This window comes from Ceratotherium simum, chromosome 18, assembly GCF_057802395.1.
Source record: "Ceratotherium simum simum isolate JZ-2026a chromosome 18, ASM5780239v1, whole genome shotgun sequence".
Classification (NCBI taxonomy): domain Eukaryota; kingdom Metazoa; phylum Chordata; class Mammalia; order Perissodactyla; family Rhinocerotidae; genus Ceratotherium; species Ceratotherium simum.
Window position 1 is genome coordinate 48,386,151 of NC_141917.1, and position 27,269 is coordinate 48,413,419.

Below are 27,269 nucleotides of genomic sequence, written 5' to 3' on the forward strand. Positions count from 1 at the left end.
ATATAAAAGGCTTTGTAAAACTTTAGAAGAAAATGTAAGAAACTGTCTTAGTGACCTGAATCTCAGGAAGAATTTTATGACATAAAAAGCCATAATTGAGAAATATATATTTGCCTGCATTAAAATTAAGAACTTATATTCATCAAAAGACACCATAAAGAAAGTGAAAAGATAAGCCACAACTTTGGAGAAGATATTTGCAACATACATAACAGAAGATTAATACCAAGAATATGTAGACAATTTCTGTAGAGAAGTAATAAGAAAAAGACAAACATACGAACGGCCTGAAAGGCCAACAGACACAAAAATAGGCATAACCTCGTGAAGTCAGAGAAATTAGAACCACAATATAATACATTAAATATGACAAATGTTAAGTATTATTGTGGATATGAAGTTAATTGCTAGTGGGGTTACGAATCATTGCGGATACAGCCACTATAGGAAACATCGTAGCACTAACTAGAAAAGTTACGTATGTGCATACCCTATATTTCTTCTCTTATTATATATCCCAGAGAAATTCTTGCATAATTGTATTAATACATTTGTATAAGAATGCCTATAGCACCATTGTTCCTAATAGCAAAAACATAAAAACAAATGTCCATCAACAGTAGAATAGATAAATTTTGGCATATTCATACGTAGTGAAAGTGAGTGGACTATGGTTATATATAACAACATAAATAAATCTTGGAAAAATAGTGTTGTGCAAAAGAAACAAGTCTTAAAGTAGTGTCAGTCCATTTATATACACTTAAAAAGTAGGCAAACTGTTTAGATTTTTTTGTGTTACATTTATAAGTGGCAAAACTATACAGAAAAGCCACAGTATGATTATCTCAAATATCAAGATAGTGGTTACTGCTGGTGGAGGGAAAAACGAGAGAGGGTGGGAGATTCACTTAAGGAGGGGGACATATGGGGTTTCAAAGGGATTGTTTCTTAACCTGGCTGGTGGTGGATACACAGGTATTTCCTTTATTTTTTAAAATGTACAAGTATATTTAATATAATTCACACTAGAGTAAATGGAGAATCAGAGTCAAAGGGCAATGAGTTAGTGAGGATGGAGTATAGGAATTTTCTCAAACCAGAGAAGTAGGATGGTATTTGGAGGGCCATGTCCTCCATTGTCCTGAGACAATCTTCCTGAGGGAAAGATATTTCCAGCCCTAATTTGTCTCTAAGCTGTAGTTCTATATCTGTAGTTGTCTTATTAACACTCATTGCATGATCCCTATTAACAGCTGAGACCTAGGATGAAGTATTTCATTGTTCTTCCACTAGTGCCATCATTTTCCCAGTCATCCAGGCTCAGAACTTTCCTATTATACCTATTTGTTATCACTAAATCATAATGATTTTTTCCTTTGAAAAATTTCATATATATCTTTCCCTCTTTTTATTACTTAACACCTTTGTTAACAGGTGCTTATTGACTTTTGAAAAAATGAAATTGTAGATTTTTATTAAATTTAAAATGAAGTATTTGAGTATCTCAATTGAACTATATATAAATTTAAAAAAACCTTTAAAGCCATGTTGGGAAAAGTAAGGCTTAAAAATTTTTTTTTAGAGGCATCTTTTGAGAAGAATGATTAAAACCCCATGCTGCAGGCGGGCCCCATGGCTCAGCGGTTAAGTGCGCGCGCTCCGCTACTGGCGACCTGGGTTGGAATCCCGGGCACGCCCCAACGCACCACTTCTCCAGCCATGCTGAGGCCGCGTCCCACGTGCAGCAACTAGAAACATGTTCAGCTACGACATACAACTATCTACTGGGGCTTTGGGGGAAAATAAATAAATAAATAAAATTATTAAAACCCCATGCTGCTTAGGTACTGCAGATATTTCTAGTTATCTGGTCCACCTACAAAAAGCAACACTTAAGACATCACTTGTTCAACTCCGTCTTTCTATTCATTTCTTATTACTGGAATTTCATATTCATTTCTTCCTGTTGGATAAGTAAACTGGACCGTGCTAGAGATAAGCCAACATTATCTCAGTCTTGCCCTACTAAACCCCTAGAGCTTAGTCTTAACTGGTGGTCAGCTGTTTTGACTCTGCTAATTTAAGAGGCTCTGTGGCTTAAGGCTTTCTGGAGGTCTGCATTGGTAATTGAAGTTGTGGAGATACAGTGTAGAGCAGACTGCTGATACTGGGTGTTAGCTCCTTGATTTTCTTTGTCCTTGCTGTATCTCTAGGCTGTCTTTGGAGGTTAAGGTCAGTGTGAAATCGTGATCTATAAATTCCTACTACAGATTTTGTCCTACTGGTCTGCACCTTTTGTTGCACACCTAGTTATCAGTAGACTAAATCATTCCTCCCTCCTCTCATCCTCCTGTCCCAACATTTGCTTCCTGGAGGACCCACCTGACACATACCACTTCTACTGGTTATTCACCTAATTTCTTTCCAAATCAAATTGCAGTGAGGATTATCTCATTTCCCTTTTTTAAGCCTCTCCCTTGAATCTTCCCAGTATTTTCTGGCTCGTCATTTCCCTCCATCCCCCAACACCTGCTTCCCCTCTAACGTCCACTTACCTCAGTAAATGGCACCACTATTTACTCAGTTGCTTTTATATTGTCTTTCACATTTAAGTCCTTGAACCATCTAGAACTTTTTTTGGGGAAGGGGGAGAATTGTATGAGATAAAGATCAGTCAGTAAAATGGAAAATTACCATAGTCAGAGGTAATGAGGGGTCAGATCATGTAGGGCCTTGTTATAGCTCGTTAAAAGGCCATTGGAAGGACTTGGGCTTTTACTCTGTGTGAGATGGGGAGCCACTGGAAGGTTTTGAGCAAAGGAGTAAGATAATCTGACTTAGGAATGTTTAGGCTGTTCTATGGAGAGTAGACAGAAGGGCAGATGGGGTAAAAGCAGGCAGACTAGTTGGAAGAGAATTGCAGAAATCCAAGATCAAGGCATTGGTGGCTTGCACCAAAGTGACTGCAGTGTAATGGGTAAGAAATGACTCGTTATCTGGGGGTAAGACTCAGGCATCATCATTTTATTTTGTAAAAGCTCCCTAGGAGTTTCTGGTGCATGATGAGAGTTGTGCTTTGCTACAGTTTATAAATTTTTACAGGGGTGTTTGGAATTTAAGCCACATAGGCTTCTTCATCAGCTTAATTTAAGGGAGTAGAGAAGTATAGTGATAATCACAAGTGTTTTTGCGTCTGACCAAGGTTCAAATCCATGCTACTTATTAGCTGTGTAATATTGAGCTTCAGTTTCCTCATTTTAAAAATGGAGATATATACTTCATAGGTATATTTGTTGTGTGAAATGAACCAATATAGATTAAATGAGCCAGTCTTTGACATATACATGCTTAGAAATTATTAGCTTAAAAAAAGAACTGGCCTATAAGATTGGTAAAAATTTTTAAATTAATAATGCTCGGTGTTGATGAGAGTGTGGAGGAATAGGTTTCATTGTTGGTGGGAATGTAAATAGAGGACAATTTTGGATTATCTATCAAGAAGTTCAGTTTCCTGTATGATCTCACTCATATGTGGAATATAAACCAACACATGGACAGAGAAAACTGGACTGAGGTTACCAGGGCAGTGGGGGTGGGGGGTGGGCACAAGGGGTGAAGGGAGTCATATATGTGGTGATGGACAAACAAAAATGTACAACCCAAAATTTCACAATGTTAGAAACCATTAAAACATCAATAAAAAAAAAAAAAAGTTCAGTTTCCTTGACCCATTAATTCTGCTTCTAGAAATTTTATTTATGAAAACATTCACATTTAGATACAGATAGATACTCAGTGCAACATCTTTTAATGGCAAACAGTTGGAAACAATTTAAATTACTCTTAGTAAAGGAATAAATTGTGATACATTCCTTTTATAAAATGCTATGTGATTGTTAAAATTAATACGTTGGTCTATAATGCTGTCATGGAAAGATTGCTGGTATATATTTTAGTTTTAAAAAAGCACCAGTATGTCACTTGAGAGTACTTATATCTTCAATATTTGAATTTTTAACAAGATTATATTCATTTATTACTTCTTCAGATTTTTATATGAGCCCATATAGAAAAGATAGTGATTGACAGTAATTTCATGCGTAAACAGTAATACTTATAAAGTAATTATCTGTATTTTCTTTAAATATATCATATGCCGTGTTATTATAATAACATTGTTTTATGTATCTGGGGCTTTTTTTTAGATATTTAAAGAGCTATAAGTTATTCTAGGGTAAATTATAGATGCCCTAAGGATTTCATTTAAGAAATACATAGGAAAATTCCACATGTTTGTCATTTTATTAGGTAATATTGAAGGTGCAGATACATGACAAATAGTTTCTATCCTCATTTGACTAATAATCAAATGGGTGGGTAAGATGAAAACAGATAAAATAAGTTGAAATATGTATATAAATATACACACATACATACATACATACACACATACAAACACACGCATACATATATAAAACTTATTGATCTACTTCTAGGAATTTGTCCCAAAGAAATAATCTGACAAGTACATAATGACAAATGTGCAATAGTATTCATTGCAATGTTTTATAATAGTGAAAAATTTCATATAACTTAAGTCACCATCAATAGGTATTAAATAAATTGTGATAAACATAATGGAATATTACATAATAATTAAAAATAATTATTTAGATCTATAGCTCTTAACAGGTAAGATTCACAATATTAAGAGAGGGACAAGTTTAATACATTACGTAGTATAATATCCTCTCTCTACAGATGGTAAGTACTGGGTTCATCAGATGAAGCAAAGAGTAGAATGGATTTAGATAAGCGACATACAGAAAGGTAACATTTTAGATTAGCATTTCTCAACGTTTTTGGACTCAGATTCCGTTTCTCAATTTTAAAATAATATTATCAATTTGTATAGTATATGTTAGTGATTTTTAAGTAAAAAGTATTTTATATCATATAGTATTAAGAATTGCTTTTATAAATATTTGTTCTGTGTTCTACAAAGTCATTGTTGGCTCATAGTAAGGAAACTTTCTAGTAATTAGAACTGTTTAACAGTATAAAATTTCAGACATTCCATGCCAGTGTGTAACCATGTATTGTGTGGGCTAAAAATAAACTTTCAGTCTCATTCAGTTTCTTGAGTTCATGGTCTTGACAAGGAGCAAATTGATTTATGATTCAGTGAACAAAGTTCATCCCCTGATCCTGAGAGTCTGGAAATTCCTTGGAAAAAAAGTAATATCATAGTCTTTTAAAAGTTTGTAAATTATAAAATTGTGTATGACAGTGTTTAGGAATACTATAATTTTAAAAATGTATGTTTTATTCCCATTTAGGCCGAATACATCAAGCAATGGTAACATCTTTAAATGAAGATAATGAAAGTGTAACTGTTGAATGGATAGAAAATGGAGATACAAAAGGCAAAGAGGTATAATCACTGGGTTAAATTTTATTTCTAGTCCTACCATCAAGATTCCAAATATAAGACAAAACAAAAGTATATAATTTTTATATAGAGCATGTATTCTTTTTTTTTTTTTTTTTTTAATAATTTTATTTATTTATTTTTCCCCCAAAGCCCCAGTAGATAGTTGTATGTCATAGCTGCACATCCTTCTAGTTGCTGTATGTGGGACTCGGCCTCAGCATGGCCGGACAAGCGGTGCATCGGTGCGCGCCCGGATCCGAACCCGGGCCGCCAGTAGCGGAGCGCGCGCACTTAACCACTAAGCCACGGGGCCGGCCCAGAGCATGTATTCTTTATCATTCCTTGAAAAACTTTCAAATGATTGAATAGTTTCACTCAAAGAAAGGTAGATTCCTCCTGCATGTCTTATGTGATTGGACATATAATCAAGACCACAAAATGCTAGCTTCAGAGATTTTTTTTAAATATATGTGTGTTATAATTCTAGATAATCTAGTTTTCAGGGCAATACCATTCATTATGCTGAAATCATTTAACATTTATTCTCTGTGTAAATTTATTTGAAAAATAAAAGGTTAATTGTCAAAATTCACTCGCAAATATATGTGTTTTTTAAAACAGATTGACCTGGAGAGTATCTTTTCACTTAACCCTGACCTTGTACCTGATGAAGAAATTGAGCCCAGTCCAGAAACACCTCCACCTCCAACATCCTCAGCCAAAGTAAACAAAATTGTAAAGGTTAGTGATGAAAATTCAAAGCAGGTGTGTGTGCGCATGCGCGTGCATGTGTGTGTGTTCAGGTTTGAAATTGGCAGGCTGTGAAGAGTATGTTTTAAATATTAGTTTGCTTGCTTTAAAAAAACCTTAATTCTTTCCACCATCCACATGCGTATATATGTACATACATACTTTCAAGGATTGAGGTTGTTTTAATTCACAGTTATGACAATCATTAGATAAGATCCTAGAAATTCCTTGTCTGATTAGGATTTTTCCTAAGACTAATAGCTTCTCAGGAGATATGTGTCAAAACCATTTGCTTGTCAGTGTTTGTTGAGTGAATAGGTATAATTTCGATAAAGAAAGAATGACTTTGTTATTCATAATAAATTCCCACCCTAATAGTCTTTTGAAATAGTAATTCTGCTATTTGTATATTAAGGAAAGATGGGAAATGATAGAGTATAGTTTAACTACTTCCATATAATCTATGAAGATAGACTTTTAAAATCATACGGTGTCCTCCCTAACAGTTAATCTTTACAAAAATATAAAAGGCATGTTATTTTTATTATTATTATTATTATTATTATTATTATTTTTTTTTTGTGAGGAGATCAGCCCTGTGCTAACATCCGCCAATCCTCCTCTTTTTTTTTTTTTTTTGCTGAGGAAGACGGCCCTGGGCTAACATCTGTGCCCATCTTCCTCCACTTTATATGGGACGCCGCCACAGCATGGCTTGCCAAGCAGTGTGTCGGTGCGCGCCCGGGATCTGAACCAGCGAACCCCGGGCCGCCGCAGCGGAGCGCGCGCACTTAACCGCTTGCGCCACTGGGCCGGCCCCTTTTATTATTTTTGAAAGATAATTCTTCTTCCTTTCTTTTGAAACTTCTCACTGTTAAAACTTTGTATCAAAATATAACTCTTTTTAAACCAAGTAGTCCCTTAAAGTTATTGAATCTGCAATTTTTTGTGTTCATTTCAACAAGCATTTGTTGATTTTTCTACGTTGTTGATTCTGTCATCTACAAAGATGAGTATGACATGGCTTGAACCCTATAGGAACTTGCTGTGATGCAGGGAAGACATACATAAGCATCTAAATATGCTTAAAATATCAACAAAACATTCTGCTTTTTAAACCATGCATGTGAATGTAAGGCAGATTTTCAATTCATGTAATTTCAGCTATTGAGAGTCACTACTTCAAGGTTATTAGTTACCACTTATAAAGTGACTGGTTTTCATATTTGTCTTCACAACCTTGAAGGATCTTCGTAGTTTATCCTTCTTGGTATGTCTTTAGCAACGTTTGCTGTGCATTAGAATCACCTGGAGAATTTTTTAAAACACTGATTCCTAGGCCCACTTCCAGAGATTGTTTTATTTTATCCAAAGGAAGGCCCTAGCATCAATATCCTTTTAATAGTACTCATCTGATTTGAATGTGCAGTTAGCATTGAGAACAACTGCATTATTTGATGTCTTTTTTTTCAGGTGAATAAAATGAAGTCTTGGCAAATAAATAATAGGACAAAAAATCTGCTGCCCTAATCTATGCAGTGTTGAAGTTTTTGAGAGTCTAGTGAAACCTTTCAGTATAACTGACAGTGTGCATTTCATAGTATTTTGATTTTTCAGTTTAACAATGGGCTGTAAGTTTAAAACTGATGCTTTATTAATTACCCCCTGACATCCAAAGATGAAATTTATTACATAGTTTTGGCAGGATAGTGTGATGATTAAAAATATACACTTCCGTGAAATTACTTAACTTATCTTTGCTTCAGTTTCCTCATCTATGAAACCAGAATAGCAATAATAATGACCTCATAGTGTTGTTGTGAAGATTAAATGACTTAATACATATAAAGTCATTACAGCAGTGCCTAATTCCTGAATATTTTTTCTGGGGGAGGGGGGGAGGAATACTCATATAAAGAAACTTGAATATGGATAGTATTAGTAACAATTCACTAGAAGATTATTTATAGTTTTTCTCCATTTACTTTTATATTATATCGTATATCCACATCCTTTTGTTTAAAGAAAGCTGATTATGACATACATATGAGGAGTAAAGAGGAAAGTAAAATGAACATTTTCTCTTTTATAGAATCGACGGACTGTGGCTTCTATTAAGAATGAGCCTCCTCCAAGAGATAATAGAGGTAAAGTAAAAATTTATCTATTAATTTTTCCTATTGACTTTTTAGTATGGCCCTGACAAGGTAAATCAGAAGTAAATATTACCCTTGATGTTATTATTCATTTAAACTTTACATGGCTAATTTTTTTTTCATTGGGGTCATAATAGTTTATAACATTGTGAAATTTCAGTTGTACATTATTATTTGTCAATCACCATATATATGTACCCCTTTACCCCTTATGCCTTCCACTCTGGTAACTACTGATCTATTCTCTTTGTCCATGTGTTTGTTTCTCTTCCACATTTGAGTGAAATCATGCAGTGTTTGTTTTTCTCTGGCTTATTTTGCTTAACATAATACCCTCAAGGTCCATCCATGTTGTTGCAAATGGGACGATTTTGTCTTTTTTTATGGCTGAGTAGTATTCCATTGTGTATATATACCATGTCCTCTTTATCCATTCATCAGTTGATGGGCACTTGGGTTGCTTCCTATGTGGCTAATTTTAAGATTGGTATCTTCTTTATTTCCTAATACAATAATGTCAATAATATCAAAAAATGATTTATGAAGGTATGTGATTAATATGAAACTCCATGATATATGTAATTTTTTATTCATCTCATTTACCCAATAATTTTTCAGATTTGAGGAGAGTAAAGTAGTCGGTTGCTAGATTTCATAAGGGTAAATTTAATCATCACAATGTTTTGCATGATTTTCTGGTAAACAGGCTTCCAAAAGGGGTCATGGGTAACTTTGGAGTGAGCTCAAGAAAAATTGAACAAGTATAAATTGTAGTTAGTTGCAAGTCTTCTGTATATTCTCAGCCAGGAGATATAAAGCATAGTTGATTCCTTTTCTACTCTTCAGCAGTTCAGAACCATCCTTTCTAATACTGATGTTTCTCTGTACGGATGGATGCTAAGACAGGATGGGCGTAGTTATTAGAAGACAGATGGGAGCTAGAGGGAAAGTCCTGCACTTTTAAACACTATCCTTTGAGTCTTGTGAAAATTTATATTTCTTTGTAAAATGTGATATTTATATTCAACTTTATATTCCTTTTTCAACTTTTATAACATCCACGGTGGGAAATTCTCTGCCGAAGATTTGCATATTTGAGGAGCCAAGAGTAGGGTTTGGAATCAAGAGGGTTGAAGGACTCAAGGCTTTACTTTTTTTGTACTTCTGAATTGTGTAAATTTTTTAACAAAATGAGAATGCATTTAAAAATCATATTTTGGGGCCAGCCCCATGGCTTAGAGGTTGAGTGCGCGCGCTCCACTGCTGGCAGCCCAGGTTCAGATCCCAGGAGCGCGCCGATGCGCCACTTCTCCAGCCATGCTGGTGCCGCATCCCACATATAGCGGCTGGAGGGATGTGCAACTATGACATGCAACTATCTACTGGGGCTTTGGGGAATAAAAAGGGAGGAGGATTGGCAAGAGATGTTGGCTCGGAGCCAGTCTTCCTCAGCCAAAAAAAAAAATCTTATTTTGGGGGCCGGCCTGGTGTCGTAGTGGTTAGGTTTGCACACTTCCATTCAGTGGCCCCCGGCTCGTGGGTTTGGATCCCGGGTGGGGAACTACACACCACTCATCAAGCCATGCTGTGGCGGCGTCCCACACACAAAAAAGAGGAAGATTGGCACGGATGTTAGCTCAGGGACAATCTTCCTCAGCAAAAAGAGGGAGATTGGCAACAGACGTTAGCTCAGGGACAATCTTCCTCACCAAAAAAAAAAAATTCATATTTTGCACTTAATATTTTTTAAATGATTATTAAAAATCAAGCTTAGCTTTGGTTTTTATGTAAATTATTCAGGTTGAGTTTTGTAGCTAAAATTACATTTTAGAATCTAAGTCTGCACATATTACTTGGAAAATCTCTTAGCTTGTCAGTTTATTGGACAGAGTTGATTTATACGTTCTTTTTATACACACGTAAGTAGAAACCTGGCAATTTGCTAATGCAAGTTTATGTATTGGTTCTTTTGAGATATCTCTGTTCTTTTTAGCAAAGTTCACCTTTACTAATTTTCAGTTATGAATTTAAAAATTTTCTTTCACTTACAGTGGTTGGTTCTGCACGTGCACGGCCTAGTCAGCTTCCTGAACAGTCTTCCTCTGCACAACAGAATGGTAGTGTTTCAGATATATCTCCAGTTCAAGCTGCAAAAAAGGAATTTGGACCCCCTTGTATGTAAATCATGTATCAAGGATTAGTCATTTTAGGCATACATGTATTCTCTCTTGGTCATCCTTGTAAGTTCCCAAATGGTAAACAGTCTAATTGAAAACTTGATTGCAGATTTCATTTTGCCACAGTGGAAAATTATTTTTTTTTGTTAGGTTAGTCTGTTAATTGGGTTTTTACATGTATATTTTGGAGGGAAAATTTTTTATAAATATGAAATTATAACAATGTTTTAGTTGCTTTGAATTTAAAATTCTGGCCAGATGATAATTTGACAGATATTATAGAATAAATTCTTATGCTTCTAGATCCTTTCCAATTCAAAGATCTGTGATTCTAAACCAAGAGATGACATGTATCGATATGTTAGAGTCATTTTTCTTGACTCTTACTTGTTTATTGTCCTGTTCTTAGTTTTGTTAAGCAGCTCATAGTCAAGTTCACATAGTTATCATAGGCATGCTTTGTCACTGTGTACCTTTATTTGGTGTATGTGGTGAAATTATACATAAAATTTTTATGTAAGTACAGTACTCTAAAAACAAAACTATACTTCTATAGCTCATCTTTTTCTTTCAGCACGTAGAAAATCTAATTGTGTGAAAGAAGTAGAAAAATTACAAGAAAAACGAGAAAAAAGGAGACTACAACAGCAAGAACTTAGAGAAAAGAGAGCCCAGGTTTGTAATAGAAGCCTATTTTGTTTATGCACCAACCAAAGGTTAGACTGTGTCAGTGAAAGTGATTGGTTTATGAAAAAATAGTTGAGGCATTCATTTAAAGATTTCATTATAGTTCCTTAAATTGATATTGAGGAATAATATAAACTCTTGTGAAAATAAGTTATCATAATAGATTTTACTACATGTACTTTTCATGTTTTAGGTATGTGTTAGTCCTAAAGTTTGTTCCATTTTGAATAATAAGCCATTGTGTTACATAATTCTAATGCATATATTATAACATTCAAAAATAATAGGATTTTGAACTTTTTGAAAGACCTAAAAATACATTCAGAAAAATATCCAGTTAAAATACATGGTTATACTATAAATTTTATTACTGTTTTCCCATGGTTAATAAGTTCAGTGTATCACAATGAAAGGGGGGAAATTGCTTGTGTTTTAATTTATACTAGATATCGAGAGTGTCTCTGTTGTGCCCCTCTCATGTTCCCATTTGATGGTAGTAGACTATTTACTAGCAATGAAAAATTGCATAGAGGACTGGTCTTTTCTCTCTCTACAGGTCTTCACGTATGAGAAATTCTGTTATTGTACATAGAAGTCCTCTATTGTGCTTGTTTTGTATCTATTATATTCTCAGAACTTGTTTCTTATAATAAAACATTAGGATTTTTTTTTTTTTATTTAGGAGTATGTTCAAATGCCCTTAATCATAAAGATGTTGTATTGTGGAATTGTGGAACCAGTATAATATTCAGCCTGAATAAATCAGCTTATATCTGAAAGTGATTCTGAGAATGACCAGTTGGGTTTTGAAATAAGTAATACACAAAACAGATAGATCTGCTGATACTTAGCACAGACGCCACCTGGTGTTTCCTGTGGGTACTTCATAATATTTTCACTTAATTCTCACTTTACATTTTGTTTCTCAGTTGACATAGTTGGTATTATTTTCTAGAAAAAGGTTAATTGAAAGTAAGTTTCATTAAACAGTTTTGAAATTTAGTTATATTCAAAGCAAATCTGTATATGGTATATGAAAAAAATCTGACTTCTTACTTATAATGTTCAATAATTTATTACTCATGCCTAGGAGAGGTTGTTAATATTGCTAGTTGAATTTTCTCAGTTTTGAAGCAAATAGTAAATTGCAGTCAGCATTCAGTAATTTGAATTTTAAAGATTTAAAATATTATCTTGGCTCTTGGATCCTTTAAATTCTATGTCATGTCCATTTGGGGCTGTTTTACCATGCCTTAGTTTTTTTTAGAGAATCAACAAAAATAGGAAATGAACATAAAAGAATCCATATTTCTACTTTGCTGAAACACTGGATTAAGAATTGGGAAGAAGAATTTGATTAAATGAACTTTTCTAGAATTTCAGCTTTTCTAGAGTTCTTTATTGATGTTTAAGATGAGTACTATTTCTCTTTTGCTCCATTTTCTAGGATAATTAAGGTATATGTACAACAGATGAATTTTTGAAATAGGTCAAGAGTGGCTTTAATGATGAATGTTTGGTTTGGAGTTAACAGAATGCGTGTAGACTAACAGCTTTGTGTTTTTACTATGAAAGTGATTACTATGAAAGTATTATTAATCCTGAACTCTGAAACTAAATTATATCACATCTCCAGTTTGAGTTTGGGCTTGGCTATGACAAATGATACAATCTATTAGTTTAATTGTAATTTTCAAACCATATAGAGCATAAATATAACAGATACCATATTATTGTAATTATAATAAATGAATTCTCTCTGTCTTCTTATAGGATGTTGATGCTACAAACCCAAATTATGAAATTATGTGTATGATCAGAGACTTCAGAGGAAGTTTGGATTATAGACCGTTAACAACAGCAGATCCTGTAAGATTCTTTGTAAAGCATTGCTCTACAACTTTTTATGCTATAAATGAAAACATGTTTGATGCCCGCTAAATTAATATTGTGTTTAGCTGTGTAGTTTTTCTTCTCTTTATGGGTGCTCATTCCCCATGTTTTAAGAAGAAAATGAAGAAATCACATTTATGCTTGTCTCCCATAATTTGGTATATCAGACATGCTTCCCAGAGAGATGCCCGTTTCAGAACAAAGCCTCCCTGTCTCTAGTAGGGCAGAGTAGGAGTTAAAGGAATGATGTCAGGGGACCCCATTTGCTTTCTGACCATCGCTTATACTTTGATCTCAATTTCAAGCTTATTTCCTCTTTGGCTCGGGCTATAGATCCCACTGTCATTCCAATTTACTTAGTTAGTTTTTTATTTTAAATAAATGTTAGTCTGGCTTTTAACAAGAAGTGATGCTTGTTGAGGACTACAGTAGACCAGAAATCTAGTGCTGGAAAAATGTTCTGCTGTCTTAGTACTCACTTGCTTTCCTGTTGAAGAATGAGGATTTATTGGACAGGCAATACTTTTGTGAGTAATTGGTACTTATGAAAAATAATCCATCTGACCTAGTGTATACAGAACGTATTGGATACGCAAAGTACATTTGTGTTAGGCAGATATATAGGATTTGATGGAGTTGCTCTTCATAACATTTGCATTTCATATATTTTAGTCCTTGCCTACCCCTCCATGTGTTTAACCTACTACATCTGAGCTTATACTTTAGGACAGGGATTGGCAAACTTTTTCTGAAAAGTGCCTGATAGTAAATATTTTTGGCTTTGTGAACCTTATGGTCATTGTTACAATTGCTCAATTCTGCCTTTGTAGTATGAAAGCAGCCTTAAAACAATCCATAAATGAATGGGCGAGACTGTTTTCGTAAAGCTTTACAAAAGCAGGTATCGTGGGCCAGATTAGTCCTGCAGTCCATACTTTGCCAATTCCTGCTTTATGTTAATTATTATTAAAAGGCAATTATTGGGAACATAAGTTTTATGAAAAAAATACTTATGTGTAAGAATTGACATTATAAAATTGTTCAAATTATTTTGCTTAATAATTTTCTGAGAATTGTGTTTCTTGTCTATAGTTAGTTATCTTTGCCAACAATTTTCCCTATAATCAACCTGAAAATATGCCACTTGGTAGGAAATTTTACTTTTGTTCTATACAGCACATCTTGAAGTGAGTAAGGCAGCTTCTTAACATGAACCTAATGCTACTAAGAATAGTAGTGCCCTCTACAAAGTTATTTCCTTAATGGTTTGCCAAATGGTGGTGTTTCCATTATACTCTGAATTTTAGAAATAATGTCTGATAAATACTAAATTTATGCAAGCTAATTTGTTTTTAAAGCTTACTTATCCTGTTTATGCTATGCATAAATTTCTAAAACGTCTGGAGGAAATATTGCACAATTGACTTTTCATACCACCATTGACTTACATACCACTGATAATCACTGAAATAAAATATTTTATTTCTAGATTGATGAACATAGGATATGTGTTTGTGTAAGAAAACGACCACTCAATAAAAAAGGTATGATGCTTATTGACCTCTAATGAAAGATTGATTTCGTCCTGTTTGTAATTTATTTTGATAATAGCAGAAATCAGATTGGTTTGGAAGAGTTAAATGTAAATCGTTTCATTTATATATAACCATTAGGCAGATTTCTATAGTTAGATCTGTTGATTTGTTATTGCTATATGAATCATTGCCATTCTTGGTTCTTGCTTCACAGAAATCTTGATTTTTTACTTTTTTGTTGAACTATTCTGTCTTATTGAATGGCATATTTATGGGATATTTATATTTATAGAACTTATTACTTTTATCTAAATTCTTACTACTTAAAATAATTTTTGTACTTTAATTTAAATGCTGTGAAAATTACTGGGCATTGATTTTCATTTATTCTTTTAGAAACACAAATGAAAGATCTTGATGTAATCACAATCCCTAGTAAAGATGTTGTGATGGTACATGAACCAAAACAAAAAGTAGATTTAACAAGGTACCTAGAAAACCAAACGTTTCGTTTTGATTATGCCTTTGATGACTCAGCTCCTAATGAAATGGTTTACAGGTAGGTAAATTTGCTTTGCATCAGGATTTTGTTCTTATACTGTGTGTTCATCACCACCTTGAAACGTATTGATCTTGGCATATCTTTCCAGACGTGTAATATGCTTTTTTATTCTGAGTTTTAACAAAGAAGAATATGTAATAAACACTATAAGGAATATTAACATTCTCTTTCATGTGCCCCAAAATCATAGTTTTTACTACTGATTAACTTAATATATACATATCTCACAAACTGTGTATATGGCTAGGAAATTTCTGGAAAATGTTGACATTTTCTGTACTTCTGGGAATGGGATGTGATTAAAAGAAGAACACTTCTATTTTTTACTTTTTAATCTCTGTACTAGTAAAGAAATGTGAAATATTTGTTATACATCAGTCATTTATTTGTCTAAATCTTTATTTAGCATGTATGTGCTACCACTTAAGGAAAAAAAAGTTCTGTAAATCTACTTGCAATGTGCCAAATTTTTATCATCTTTAAGATGTGGAATAGTTTTATTTATTTATTTATTTGTTTTATTTATTATTTTTTTTGTGAGGAAGATTAGCCCTGAGCTAACATCCATGCTAATCCTCCTCTTTTTTTTTGCTGAGAAAGACCGGCTCTGAGCTAACATCTATTGCCAATCCTCCTCCTTTTTTTTCCCCAAAGCCCCAGTAGATAGTTGTACGTCATAGTTGCACATCCTTCTAGTTGCTTTATGTGGGACGTGGCCTCAGCATGGCCGGAGAAGCGGTGCATCGGCACGCGCCCGGGATCTGAACCCAGGCCGCCAGTAGCACTTAACCGCTAAGCCACGGGGCCGGCCCTGGAATAGTTTTAGTGCATGAAATTCCTGTATGTTCACATATTCAACTTATAAACAACTCAAACTTATATGTATTATACATTGATATCCCAAATTTTTATGCCAAATTTAGATTTTCATACATGGTTTGTAAACATTCACTTCTAATTTTAACAAGTCAGTTTTAGGAGCGTTGCTATTTCAGTCTATATAGAACTGTCTTGGCATTCAATTGAATGCTATGTTTTGTTGCCCTTTTACTTTATAAAATGTTTGGAAAACAGAAAGTTAAAGAGTTAATGAGTCCTAAGAACTGAAGATGTTAAAAATGAAATACTGTTGAGACCAGTTTCATGGTTTTAAGCCAGTAAACTGGGAGTTCAGTTGTAAAAAAAAAAAAAAAAGGACAAAATTTAAGAACATGTGAACGTTAGAAATATTGTCAAGTTGTTTTAAAATGGAATAATTATAAATTGTATATGTTTTACCTTTCTGAGAGCAGAGTCCTCTCTTTCCCCCTCACTCCCTTCTCTACTGCCACTCCTGTCTCATAAAATGTCTTTTTGACTTTTATAATCATTTTCAATAAATCGTTTTAATAAAGGTATGTTTCTGTATGTATGCTAGATTTAGTAAACATTCTGTGTTTCACCCTGTATTTATGCTTCTTAACTTTACCAGTATTGATCCTATCCCCTTTCTCTTATAGTTAACTTTTAAGGATTGAGGAGTTAGGCCTTTTTTGGTCTAATCACTCTGCAAACTTATTTCTAGTTCTGTTTGACCAGAACTTTTTTCTGCTCCTTTTGTTCTGTACCTTCTCCAGCTGTGCCTTTTTTAAAAAAAGTCAGAACTGTGTAAAGTGTTCTATATATATTATTTTGAAGCCTATATAAAAAGTGGATTTGTTCAGTGCTCTGCTCAGTGAAGTGTTTTTTGTCCCTTCTTCCCTTTTTATTTTAACTCTAGCAGTGATTACACCACTATATTTGAAAAATAATCCAAACCGTAATATTTTGGCATCTTTTTCCTGAATCAAGACTGTCAACTCAAAACTCAGTATCTTATAAGCATAATTTATATTTACTTATCCACATTTGAGGAAATCTTATCACTTTTCTACTAGCTTAGATGGTCTTAGATAATGTTTTTGTAGTTTTTTTCCCCTTTGCTTTTCTCTGTTGAGATTACCACTCTTTTGATTCTGTTTCTGTTGAAACTTTTGAAGCTTTTTTTTGGTTTTCATTAAAATATTTTACTTGTCTGGCTAATATTACCATCTTCTGTTGTTATTTTTAAAAATTTTCCTATTGTCTTCTCAATATGTCTTAGCTCAGTTGCTATCAGTTTTTTTCTGTCCATTATTATTGTGACCATTGTTTATTATGGAATTATTGTTTGAAATTATGCTTTAAAGAGCTTTAAGCAATTCTATGATATGGTTATTTAAATTTTTAACAAATCATTAGGTTCAATTGTGGCCTCACAGTTGAGCCCATTGATTTGTTAAAAATCTTGGTATAACTTTCTTTTATTAAGACTTGGTACTACTTTTATTTGTTATTGGTTTAATTTAAATATTGACGGCACATTCTCACTGGTGCATTTTATTTTTAAGGTTTACAGCTAGACCACTAGTGGAAACTATATTTGAAAGAGGAATGGCTACATGCTTTGCTTATGGGCAGACTGGAAGTGGAAAAACTCATGTAAGTAATTCATTATAGTTACATCCTGGTATGAAGCTAGTTTATTTTCCTTACAGCTTAATTCTAAGACCTAAATTCTTAAGGTTTATTCCTGAATAATGTCTATTATTATTTATTTTCTTTTCAATATATAGACTATGGGAGGTGACTTTTCGGGAAAGAATCAAGATTGTTCTAAAGGAATTTATGCATTAGCAGGTAACTGTCCTTTTTGCATATCATTTGTAATATTCTTGAATATTATTCAGGTGGCTTTGAAATGAGACTTGAAAATATTGTCCAAGATTTTAAAGGTAACTATAATGCTATACTTTCTGTATATTATGTCAATTTTAGGTTATCAGACTGCTCGAGAAGAACTGTGCTTTGGGGACAGAAATCTTGATTATATTTGTGTCATTGTAATTGGACACATTGTTGGAGCTTAGTATTTGTTGTTGAATAACTGATTTGTGAAATGCTTCCGTTTAGTATGATTATGAGAGTAACCTTACTATAACCACATATAATTTTATGCTATTTATAAGGATAAGTAGTAGCATCCTTTTACTGACTGTGAAGGGGAGAGTGGCATCTAACCCTGAAATGTAAAAAAATTGTTACTGTTTTTTTGTAAAATTAATATTCCCTTTAGTCTTCATTTTTATTATTGATATTATTAGTCTAGGTGAAGATTAACTGATTCCTCTAAAAATAGAAAATTTGAATTGCTTTTTAAAAATAGTATTTGTTGCATCTTAACAAATTTTCTCCATATGAAATTCTTGACAGCTCGAGATGTCTTTTTAATGCTAAAGAAACCAAACTACAAGAAGTTAGAACTTCAAGTATATGCAACCTTTTTTGAAATTTATAGTGGAAAGGTAAGTAGAAACTTTCAAAAAAATTTTTTTAGTTTTTAGAATTGTGGTTAAAATATGCATAATATAAAATTTACCATTTTAATCATTTTTAAGTGTACAAGTTTGGTGGCATTAAGTACATTCACATTATTGTGCAACCACTGCCACCACATAATTTTTATATGTATTTAGAATATTATGTTAGAATTTTGCATTATGAGATTTTCTTTAATTCCCTTTGAAACTCTTAACTTCAATATTAAGCATTATTCTAACAATAATTATTATTATAATTATTGGAAATAATTTTCAGACTCAGACTCATTTTTATAGACCTGATTCTTTTTTTCTTTCAGGCTAGTTTTCTAATTTGAATTTTTTTTTTAATAGGTGTTTGACTTACTGAATAGGAAAACAAAATTAAGAGTGCTAGAAGATGGAAAACAGCAGGTTCAAGTGGTTGGATTACAGGAACGGGAGGTCAAATGTGTTGAAGATGTACTAAAACTCATTGACATAGGCAACAGTTGCAGGTAAATCTTATTTTAATTAAGAAAGAGAAACCTAATTTCATAATCAGTTTTAGATACTTTGGGTATAACATAAAAACAAAGTAAGATGCTATTCAGTGCATCTTGGAAGTAAAAATCATTGTTCATAAAACCTTTTTTGTTACATGTAAACTTTGAATGACATCTACTATATTGATGGTACTACAAATATACTAGAAGTATGTCAGATTAAATTGTGTAAATCTGGTTATGTTTAAGTGTGGTTAACTCAAAATGTCTCTTTTATGTTTAAATGATGAAAACTGGATAGTTTTTTGCTTTTTAAATGGAAATACTGTGGTTTGAACGTATAAATTGAAGTTTTTATGTATCAAAGCGTCCTTAATCACATTGTAGAACATCCGGTCAAACTTCTGCAAATGCACATTCATCTCGGAGCCATGCAGTGTTTCAGATTATTCTTAGAAGGAAAGGAAAACTACATGGCAAATTTTCTCTCATCGATTTGGCTGGAAATGAAAGAGGAGCTGATACTTCCAGTGCAGACAGGCAAACTAGGCTTGAAGGTGCTGAAATTAACAAAAGCCTTTTAGCACTCAAGGTAAACAAAACGTGTTTAATTGTGAAGAGTTTTTTACTTTTGACTTTAATTTTGTTTACTCAGCTATAAAATAGTACTTGCTTAGTTTAATAAGTAAGAGAGGTTATCAAAATTCAGTTGTTTATATTTGCAGTTATAGATTTATTTTGTGCCCAGAAGTTTTCTTTACACATATTATTCATTCTTTTTAGGATAAAGGATCTGTTAGTTGGCAGGCCAGTTTTGAGGCTACTTAGGGAGATTCCAGACGGCCTTAATCAGTCATATTTTCTTGGAGGAGGGCAAGGAGCCACAAAACTGAGCTAAGAAATAGTTTGTCAGAAAAATGAGGAATGGCTTTCAAAAAATTAGGCCAGTATTATATCTCTTCCCTGACTAGAAAAGGAAAGATTGGCAGGACTACAAGAAGACATTCTGTGTTTTATCTTTTGTAGTGCCACTTTAAAAGTTTAACTTTTTATAGTTATCCTAAGTGCCTGTCACTTCTAAACACTAGTCATGGTCTCCAGAAGAATCTTTTGGTATAATAAAGTAGATTGTTGGTTGTTGTTTTTTTTTTTCATTTTCTTGCATTAGGATTTATGGGAACATCTTTACTATGCTTTAAACCTGTTAGTAGAATTTTCAGAGCTGATTAAATCTTAAATATTAGGGTTATGGTTAAGAGATCTTTTAAATGTGTTAATTAAGATTACTCTTTATAGAAGCCTAATCTATAAAACTTGCTTTCTTAATTTTCAGGAGTGCATCAGAGCCTTAGGTAGAAATAAACCTCACACTCCTTTTCGAGCAAGTAAACTTACTCAGGTGTTAAGAGATTCATTCATAGGTGAAAACTCTCGTACCTGCATGGTAAGTTATTTTTGTGTTTCGTTTGTTTTGTTATACTCCTGAATGAATAATTATGCAATATCTATGGGAAAATTATAATATACATTAATGACAATCATTTAAATCCTTCTATTGTGAGAGATACAGTGGTACTTAAGATGTGGTCCCTGTCAGTCTGATAGAGAGGATTATATTGCAGTTATAATACATTCTACTGATTCCAACATCTGAGACTTCTTGAGGTTGGTCTCTATTGATTTCTGTTTTCCTTGAGTATGGGTCAGACTTTTCTATTTGTTCATATATCTAGTAATTTTGGATTATATCATTTTCATTATGAATTAATACCTCATAGACACTCTGGATTCTTTTAGGTTCGTCTAAAGATTATTGATATTTTTGTTGCTTTAGCAGGAAGTTAACTTCGCTGAACTTACACCAAACTCTTATCTACCCTGCTGTGGACAGCAACTGAAATTGAAATCTTTATTTAGCTCTCCTAGACTAGCTATGTTGCTTGAAGTCAGCCTGGTGTTTTCCTAGTTCAGGGGTCAGCCAGAGATTTAGGCAGTTTATATGCAGAATTGGAGTTTCTTGCTCTGTGGTTTTCTCTCTTCTAGGACAAACTTCACTTTCCAGCTGCTGTGGTCCCCACCTCCAAACTCGGTCCTTTAGTTTCTTAACCAGTGAAACTCCAGGTTTCTAATGAAGTTTCAGTTGTCCTGTGTGACAGCAGTGGGGCTTGCCCTTAGGCAAAAAAGCATTAAAAGAGGGAAGAGCGCAGTCACTTGGTGCTATTCACTTCTTCTAGATATTGACCTCCACTTTCTGTCTGATTTTGATCATTTTCTGGTGCCTTCAGAGAGTTGTTTATATTTTAACCAGCGTTTATAATTATTATCTGATTATGGGTATGAGATGGAATTACAGAATTATCTTGGAGTTCAGGTATCATTAATAAGTTGTTTTAGATAACTATATTAAGATTAGACTTTAATGAGCTATGTGTCAGTATTGCTATCTTCATCATTTATAACACTTTCTTTACCTTTGCATTTTTCCCCCATAGATTGCCACAATCTCTCCAGGAATGGCATCCTGTGAAAATACTCTTAATACATTAAGATATGCAAATAGGTATGAGAAATGGTTATCTATTTTGAAATTTGAGGGGAGTAGAACAGTATATGGTTTGATTTAATATCTGATAGGGTAAATTTTATTACATTGTTCTTTCAGTTTTCAAAAGAAATTTTGCATATTGTTAGTTGATGAAATTTAGAATCATTTTGTCAAGTTCTAAAAGTAATTGGAAATGTGTAACTTGGGAAGAGATTTATATTTTTAATAGAATCTTTCTATCCTAGAACATGATTATATTTTTCCATTTAACCAAGTTACATTTCATAATATTTTACTACATTTAAGTCATGCCAATTCTTTCTATTATATTAAGACTCTAAAGTAAATGAGTATAAGGGGGCCAGTCTGTATTTCTTAAATTGTTTTACTATATGCTGAATATTATTTCTGATAATATTAAGTGTTATACATGGGGAATCTAGGGTTTGAATAAGTAGTGATAGTACAGTTCTTTCTGGTGTTCATATTATATGGGTTACATTTTATTATTCATGTCAGTAGTGTTACAAACTTTAATAGACAACTGGATTATTACAGATGAAAGGACAAAAAGCAGTTTATTCCTTAGAGTCATGAACTGTCCTTGGAATTTTGGATTGTGATGGGCATATTTATATTTGTTCCGTAGATTGTTGCCATTGCTCTGATTTTTAATGACTAGTTTTAAGTTTCTATTATGACATTGCATTTGTGATTTTAACCAAGAGATAAAATTCCTCTTTATATTCCATATCTAATGTGGAGAGTCTCCTAATTTTGCTGAACACAAGTATTTGTCCCTTTTCATTGTTTTAATCACTATGGAAAATTTATTTTTAATCTTTTATTAAAATCTGAAATATATTTGCCTACAGAAAAATATCTAAAATATAAGTGAATAATTTAATGAATACTTCTAAAGTGAAAATTCCTGTCATCAGATCGGGAAGTAGAACATTTCCAGCTCCCTAGAAAGTTCCCCATGTGTCCCTTCCTGATCACGAATCCTGAATAACATGCCCAAATCCATTAGTCTCTACCCCATGGTAGCCAATGTCCTGACTTCTGTGGAATAATTTTCTCGTTTTTCTTTCTTTCTCTTTTTTAAAAAGTTTCACTACCTATGAATGTATCCCTGAACAACATGGGTAGCTGTATTTGAACTTTACATAAATGAGATCATAACCTTTGTTCTTTTGTCTCTTGCTTTTGCTTCAACCGAAGAGACTTTTTTTAATCATAGTAAAAACTGTTGGAAAGTAGAAACCCATTGACCTTTTGTAAAAAGATATTAAAAGATAATAACTTCCCTAGAAATATAATAGAACTTTATTTCTAAATTTAATCCCTTTTAAGCTTTGAATTATGTGCTCCTAGCTGCAAAACTTTATAATATTTTTAATTGATCTTTGTAGTGAACATTTTTGGTATTGTGGGGTTTTTATCATTAATTTAAAATCCTTCTCATTTCAAAATTGTTCATGGGAGAAATAAAGGACAGCTTAGTGTAGTGGAATATTGCCATGTTGTAGAATTAAAACAAATAAAAATCCTCCATGTCTCTAGACTTGTGGCTGCAAAAGAATCCCCCTAATGTGAAAATCCTGTATCTGGCCATTCCTCTAGTTTGTTTAGGTCCAAGTAAAATGTTTTAATCTATTAACATGTAATGTATTTCATTCGCAATATAACTAACCATCTGGGACAAATAATTCTGTCCTTTATTTCCAAATCGCTAGGAATAGAGATTTTCGAGCTCCCTTGATAGCTCATTTGAGGAATATAATTCCTGCATATAGTGTAGTTTAGGTTGGGCATGAGGGCTTTGAATAGAGGAAAGGGTGTGGTTAGGGGCTAATAGGGTATCTAAATTAGGAGATTCTGAAATAATTGTAAAATAAGAAATGGAGTTGGGAGTAAAAAGAGTTAAGTCAGTATTAGAAATTTAGATTCGTCAGCATATATGGTCAATCTAAGCTTTCCAAAGTGACCATAAAGGATGAAGAGCAGATGAATCCAGTATGGAACCGTTGATGGTAGACATTACCAATAGGTCAAAGAAAGATTGTAAGTAGAAGAAATGTATTAGTTTGATCTACATGAAATTATTAGTTTGAGCTATATGACTATTTTTGACCTATAAAAACAGTAATTTCATTTAGTTCAACCTAAGAAAGGTAATGAAAAAAACAGAAAATATGGTTAGTGTATTGAAGTGTTTTAACAACATAAGGTTTGTACTTAGAGCTAGGTTTGAACCTCAGTTATGCCACATTCTCATTGAATGACCTCTTAGGTGAGATACTTTATTGCTCTGAGCCAATTTCTCATCTGTAAAATGGCAATAATAATATCACAAGATTGTCATAAGGATTAAATAATATAACGCCTAAAAATTACTAATCATAATATCTGACATATAGAAAGTACTTAATAAATATTGCCTACTGTTATGAAATGAGATAGGCCCAAAGGGACATAGGGAATCACAAAGATTGGGTCAGAAAAGCAATAATTTGGTTAAATATAACTATTAGAGACATTAGAAAAGCAATTTAAATTCCATTGCTAAAGGCTTTTCTCAGCCAGGGTTCTTCATCTGAATCACCAAGCACAGAAAATATATTTGAGTGACTGTTTTCTCAATTTGTACCAAGGATGCTTCATAGCAAATACCATTCTAGATGCATCAGAAAGAAGTTAATTCATTACAAACAATGGATGCCATTAGGACTTAATTCTCTTGTGTCCTGTTTGAAAATACTGCAAGAGTGTTAATGACTTAACTGCCAATAAAATATTCATGGTATTGACTACACAAGAAACTTCGATTGAGTAGTCATGTAATTAAATAAGAGGTATTTCAAATTTAGATGATGGTCCAGTTAAACTTCTAGGAAGGATCATGAAAATACACCAGAAAGTAAAGACTATGGAGTAGGGAATCAATAGGACAGAGGTTCAAAAACCTCTTAAAATTGATTATTTTAAAAATACAATAAGTCATAACAATGTTGATATCCTTTTCTAAAGAAATCAAACTGAGTACTAAATGAAAACTTGAAATGTGCATTGCTGTCTTTACAAGAGCATTTTCTTTTAATTTGTTGCTGTTTTGGTGCTGCAGAGTAAAGGAGTTTGGAATTAGTCCATCAGACATTCCCTTCTCACAGGGTAGTGGCAGTCGCCCTGATCTCTCTCCTTCTTATGAGTATGACGACTTTTCTCCTTCGATTACCAGGTCTACTTCATTCTATACATAAGATGTTTATTTAAATAATTTCTTTTAAATTGTGCTATATATAAATATTTCATTTATACTTCTTTTGTCCTCAGCCATTTTATTTTTCATTTTCATTTCATTTGGCAGGTGGTGGTTATACTGCATGATCTTCATTTTTACGTACTTTATTAATTCATTTGCTTTAAAATATTGATTTAGAATTCAGGCTTCCTATTTCCCCTCATATTTTTAAGGATGATGTCATCTTTGCATATTTACCATTGAAAGATAAACTGTCTTGTTTAAAATGAAAAGTCACCTTTATTCTCTAGGCTCTTGCAGATTTCCTTATCTGCAAGGATCCTCTTGACTTAGAAAGTGTACCCTTTCCCAAATGTGTAAATTTAAGTAATGGGTAAACATTTTTTAAATGATAGAACTTTACATCTTATAATCTTTATACATTAGACATAAGATTATTTCACATGTAGCTATTTTAATTGAGCATTATAACTACCAAAAATCTGCAAAGTGTATGAAATTCTCTGATTTCAGCAATGATCTATTTATTGATCTGAGTGCCATTGTTAGCATTTTTCTGTTCATATAATTTAAGTGCAACAACAGTCTCTTACTTACTTTGAAATACTGAAACTACATATTTTGCTAATTCTCATTTATTATGCACAATAATTATGTTTGAAGTAATTGTAAAGTTACCTAAGTAAATTCTTCAAGTTAAACAGCTAAACATCCCTTTAGTGTTTCCACAGATTTGAGGTAAATTTGATCTGGAAAGCTGACATCATCAATCTTAGTATGTTATTGAATTGCCTTTATATTGAATAGGTTGGTATTTTCTTGTTCCTCTACATGAGTCTTTGTTAATTTTAGATACCTTATGTGTTTATAGGGTGAAAGAACTGACTGTGGATCCAGCTGCTGCTGGTGATGTCCGTCCAATAATGCACCATCCACCAAATCAGATCGATGACTTAGAGGCGCAGTGGGGTGTGGGGAGTTCCCCTCAGAGAGATGATCTAAAACTTCTTTGTGAACAAAATGTGAGTGACTTAATATAGTTGTAATTATCTAATCTTTAGTTCATCAGTAGCAGAATTTAATAATTGAAAACTATCATCTGAATCGGGTCAGCAAACTACAGCCTATGGGCCAGCCGTCTGTTTTTACAAATAAAGTTGTACTGAAACATGGCCACGCTCATTAATTGACATGTTGTCAGGTTGCCTTCTTACCACAACAGAAGTGACGAAGACCACATGGCTCACAAGCCCAAAATACGTACCATCTGGTCCTTTAAGAAAGTTTGCCGACCCCTGATCTAAAACTTCTTTTTTTTGAGATTTTATACCAATATTAAAATTTAGGGATTTTTAAAGTAATATAGGGGGAAAACTAGTTTAAGAATTACACATATATATAAAGCTTAAAAGCAAAATAACCTATGGACACTTACATATTTAAAAGGATGCCTGAACTATATCAAAAATCAAACTTGGCAAATGCTAACATTTGTTAAATCTGGTTGCTTTCTACATGTTTGAAATGTTTAGTGACATTTCATAATTTAAAATTTTGATTCCCCAGTTACTCAAAAAATAATAATAAAATATGTGCCCCTTGTATAAGGTCAAAGAGGTATAAAGAAATAACCGAAAAGCATAAATAATACACATTTCCATCTAATTACTTTAATCTGAGGGGATTCCTTTCTGTATGTGAGATGTAAAAGTTACTTATATAGTTACTTAACTTCACTTTTTAAATTCATAAGCTATATATTTTTATATCATTCTTTTCCCACTTTTATATCATTCTTTTCCCACTAAGAATCCTACAGTGGCATTTTCTCATAATGATAAAAGGTAGCATTTATTAGTTGCTTACTATATAACATACATTTGCTAAACATATTACATATTGTCTGATGTAATCTTCACAACTCCATGTGGTAGGTACTATAATTATCCCTGCTTTCTAACTGATTTTGTAAAAGGTTAAGTAACTTGACTCAGATCATATAAGTAATAAGTGCTGAAGCCAGGCGAGATTGAAACCTTGGTCTTTCTTATTCCAGAGCCATATCTTATGTCAACTAAATTTATTGCTAGCTACAATAAAGTATTCTTTGGAAACAATATAACTTAAGTTAATGTTTTTATTCCCTCTAGCAGGTATTTAGAAGTCCAAAATATTCTAGAGTAACAACTGGCCATACTACTTTTGTTCCAAATTACTCTCTGTTAATAAAGCATGGCTTAATGCAGCAATTCCCAGCCAGGAGTGACTTGGCCCCCAGGGAAAAATGTATGGAGGCGTTTTTGGGTGTTGCACCTGGGGTGATGATACTAGCATCTAGTGGCTAGAGGCCAGGGATGCTGCTCAACATCATACAATGCACAGGACAGCCTTCCCCCTCCC

The 27,269-nt window shown here is 33.1% G+C and overlaps 1 protein-coding gene across 3 annotated transcripts in view; it reads left to right on the forward strand.

Moving 5' to 3' along the window:
* The window catches only part of KIF2A (kinesin family member 2A), a 65,193-nt gene that overhangs the window by 31,401 nt on the left and 6,523 nt on the right, over positions 1-27,269 (forward strand). The window contains exons 2-18 of one of the 3 annotated variants that reach the window (XM_087443315.1): positions 5,343-5,437; positions 6,059-6,178; positions 8,280-8,334; positions 10,395-10,517; positions 11,095-11,195; positions 12,981-13,076; positions 14,590-14,644; positions 15,032-15,194; positions 17,606-17,696; positions 17,831-17,894; positions 18,468-18,559; positions 18,929-19,071; positions 19,447-19,651; positions 20,393-20,503; positions 21,552-21,619; positions 24,732-24,845; positions 25,741-25,891. In XM_087443315.1, the coding sequence (XP_087299441.1) occupies positions 5,343-5,437; positions 6,059-6,178; positions 8,280-8,334; positions 10,395-10,517; positions 11,095-11,195; positions 12,981-13,076; positions 14,590-14,644; positions 15,032-15,194; positions 17,606-17,696; positions 17,831-17,894; positions 18,468-18,559; positions 18,929-19,071; positions 19,447-19,651; positions 20,393-20,503; positions 21,552-21,619; positions 24,732-24,845; positions 25,741-25,891 (1,847 nt within the window). The remainder of the gene's footprint in view (positions 1-5,342; positions 5,438-6,058; positions 6,179-8,279; positions 8,335-10,394; positions 10,518-11,094; positions 11,196-12,980; positions 13,077-14,589; positions 14,645-15,031; positions 15,195-17,605; positions 17,697-17,830; positions 17,895-18,467; positions 18,560-18,928; positions 19,072-19,446; positions 19,652-20,392; positions 20,504-21,551; positions 21,620-24,731; positions 24,846-25,740; positions 25,892-27,269) is intronic. The other 2 variants (XM_087443313.1, XM_087443314.1) reach the window with 2 other exon arrangements.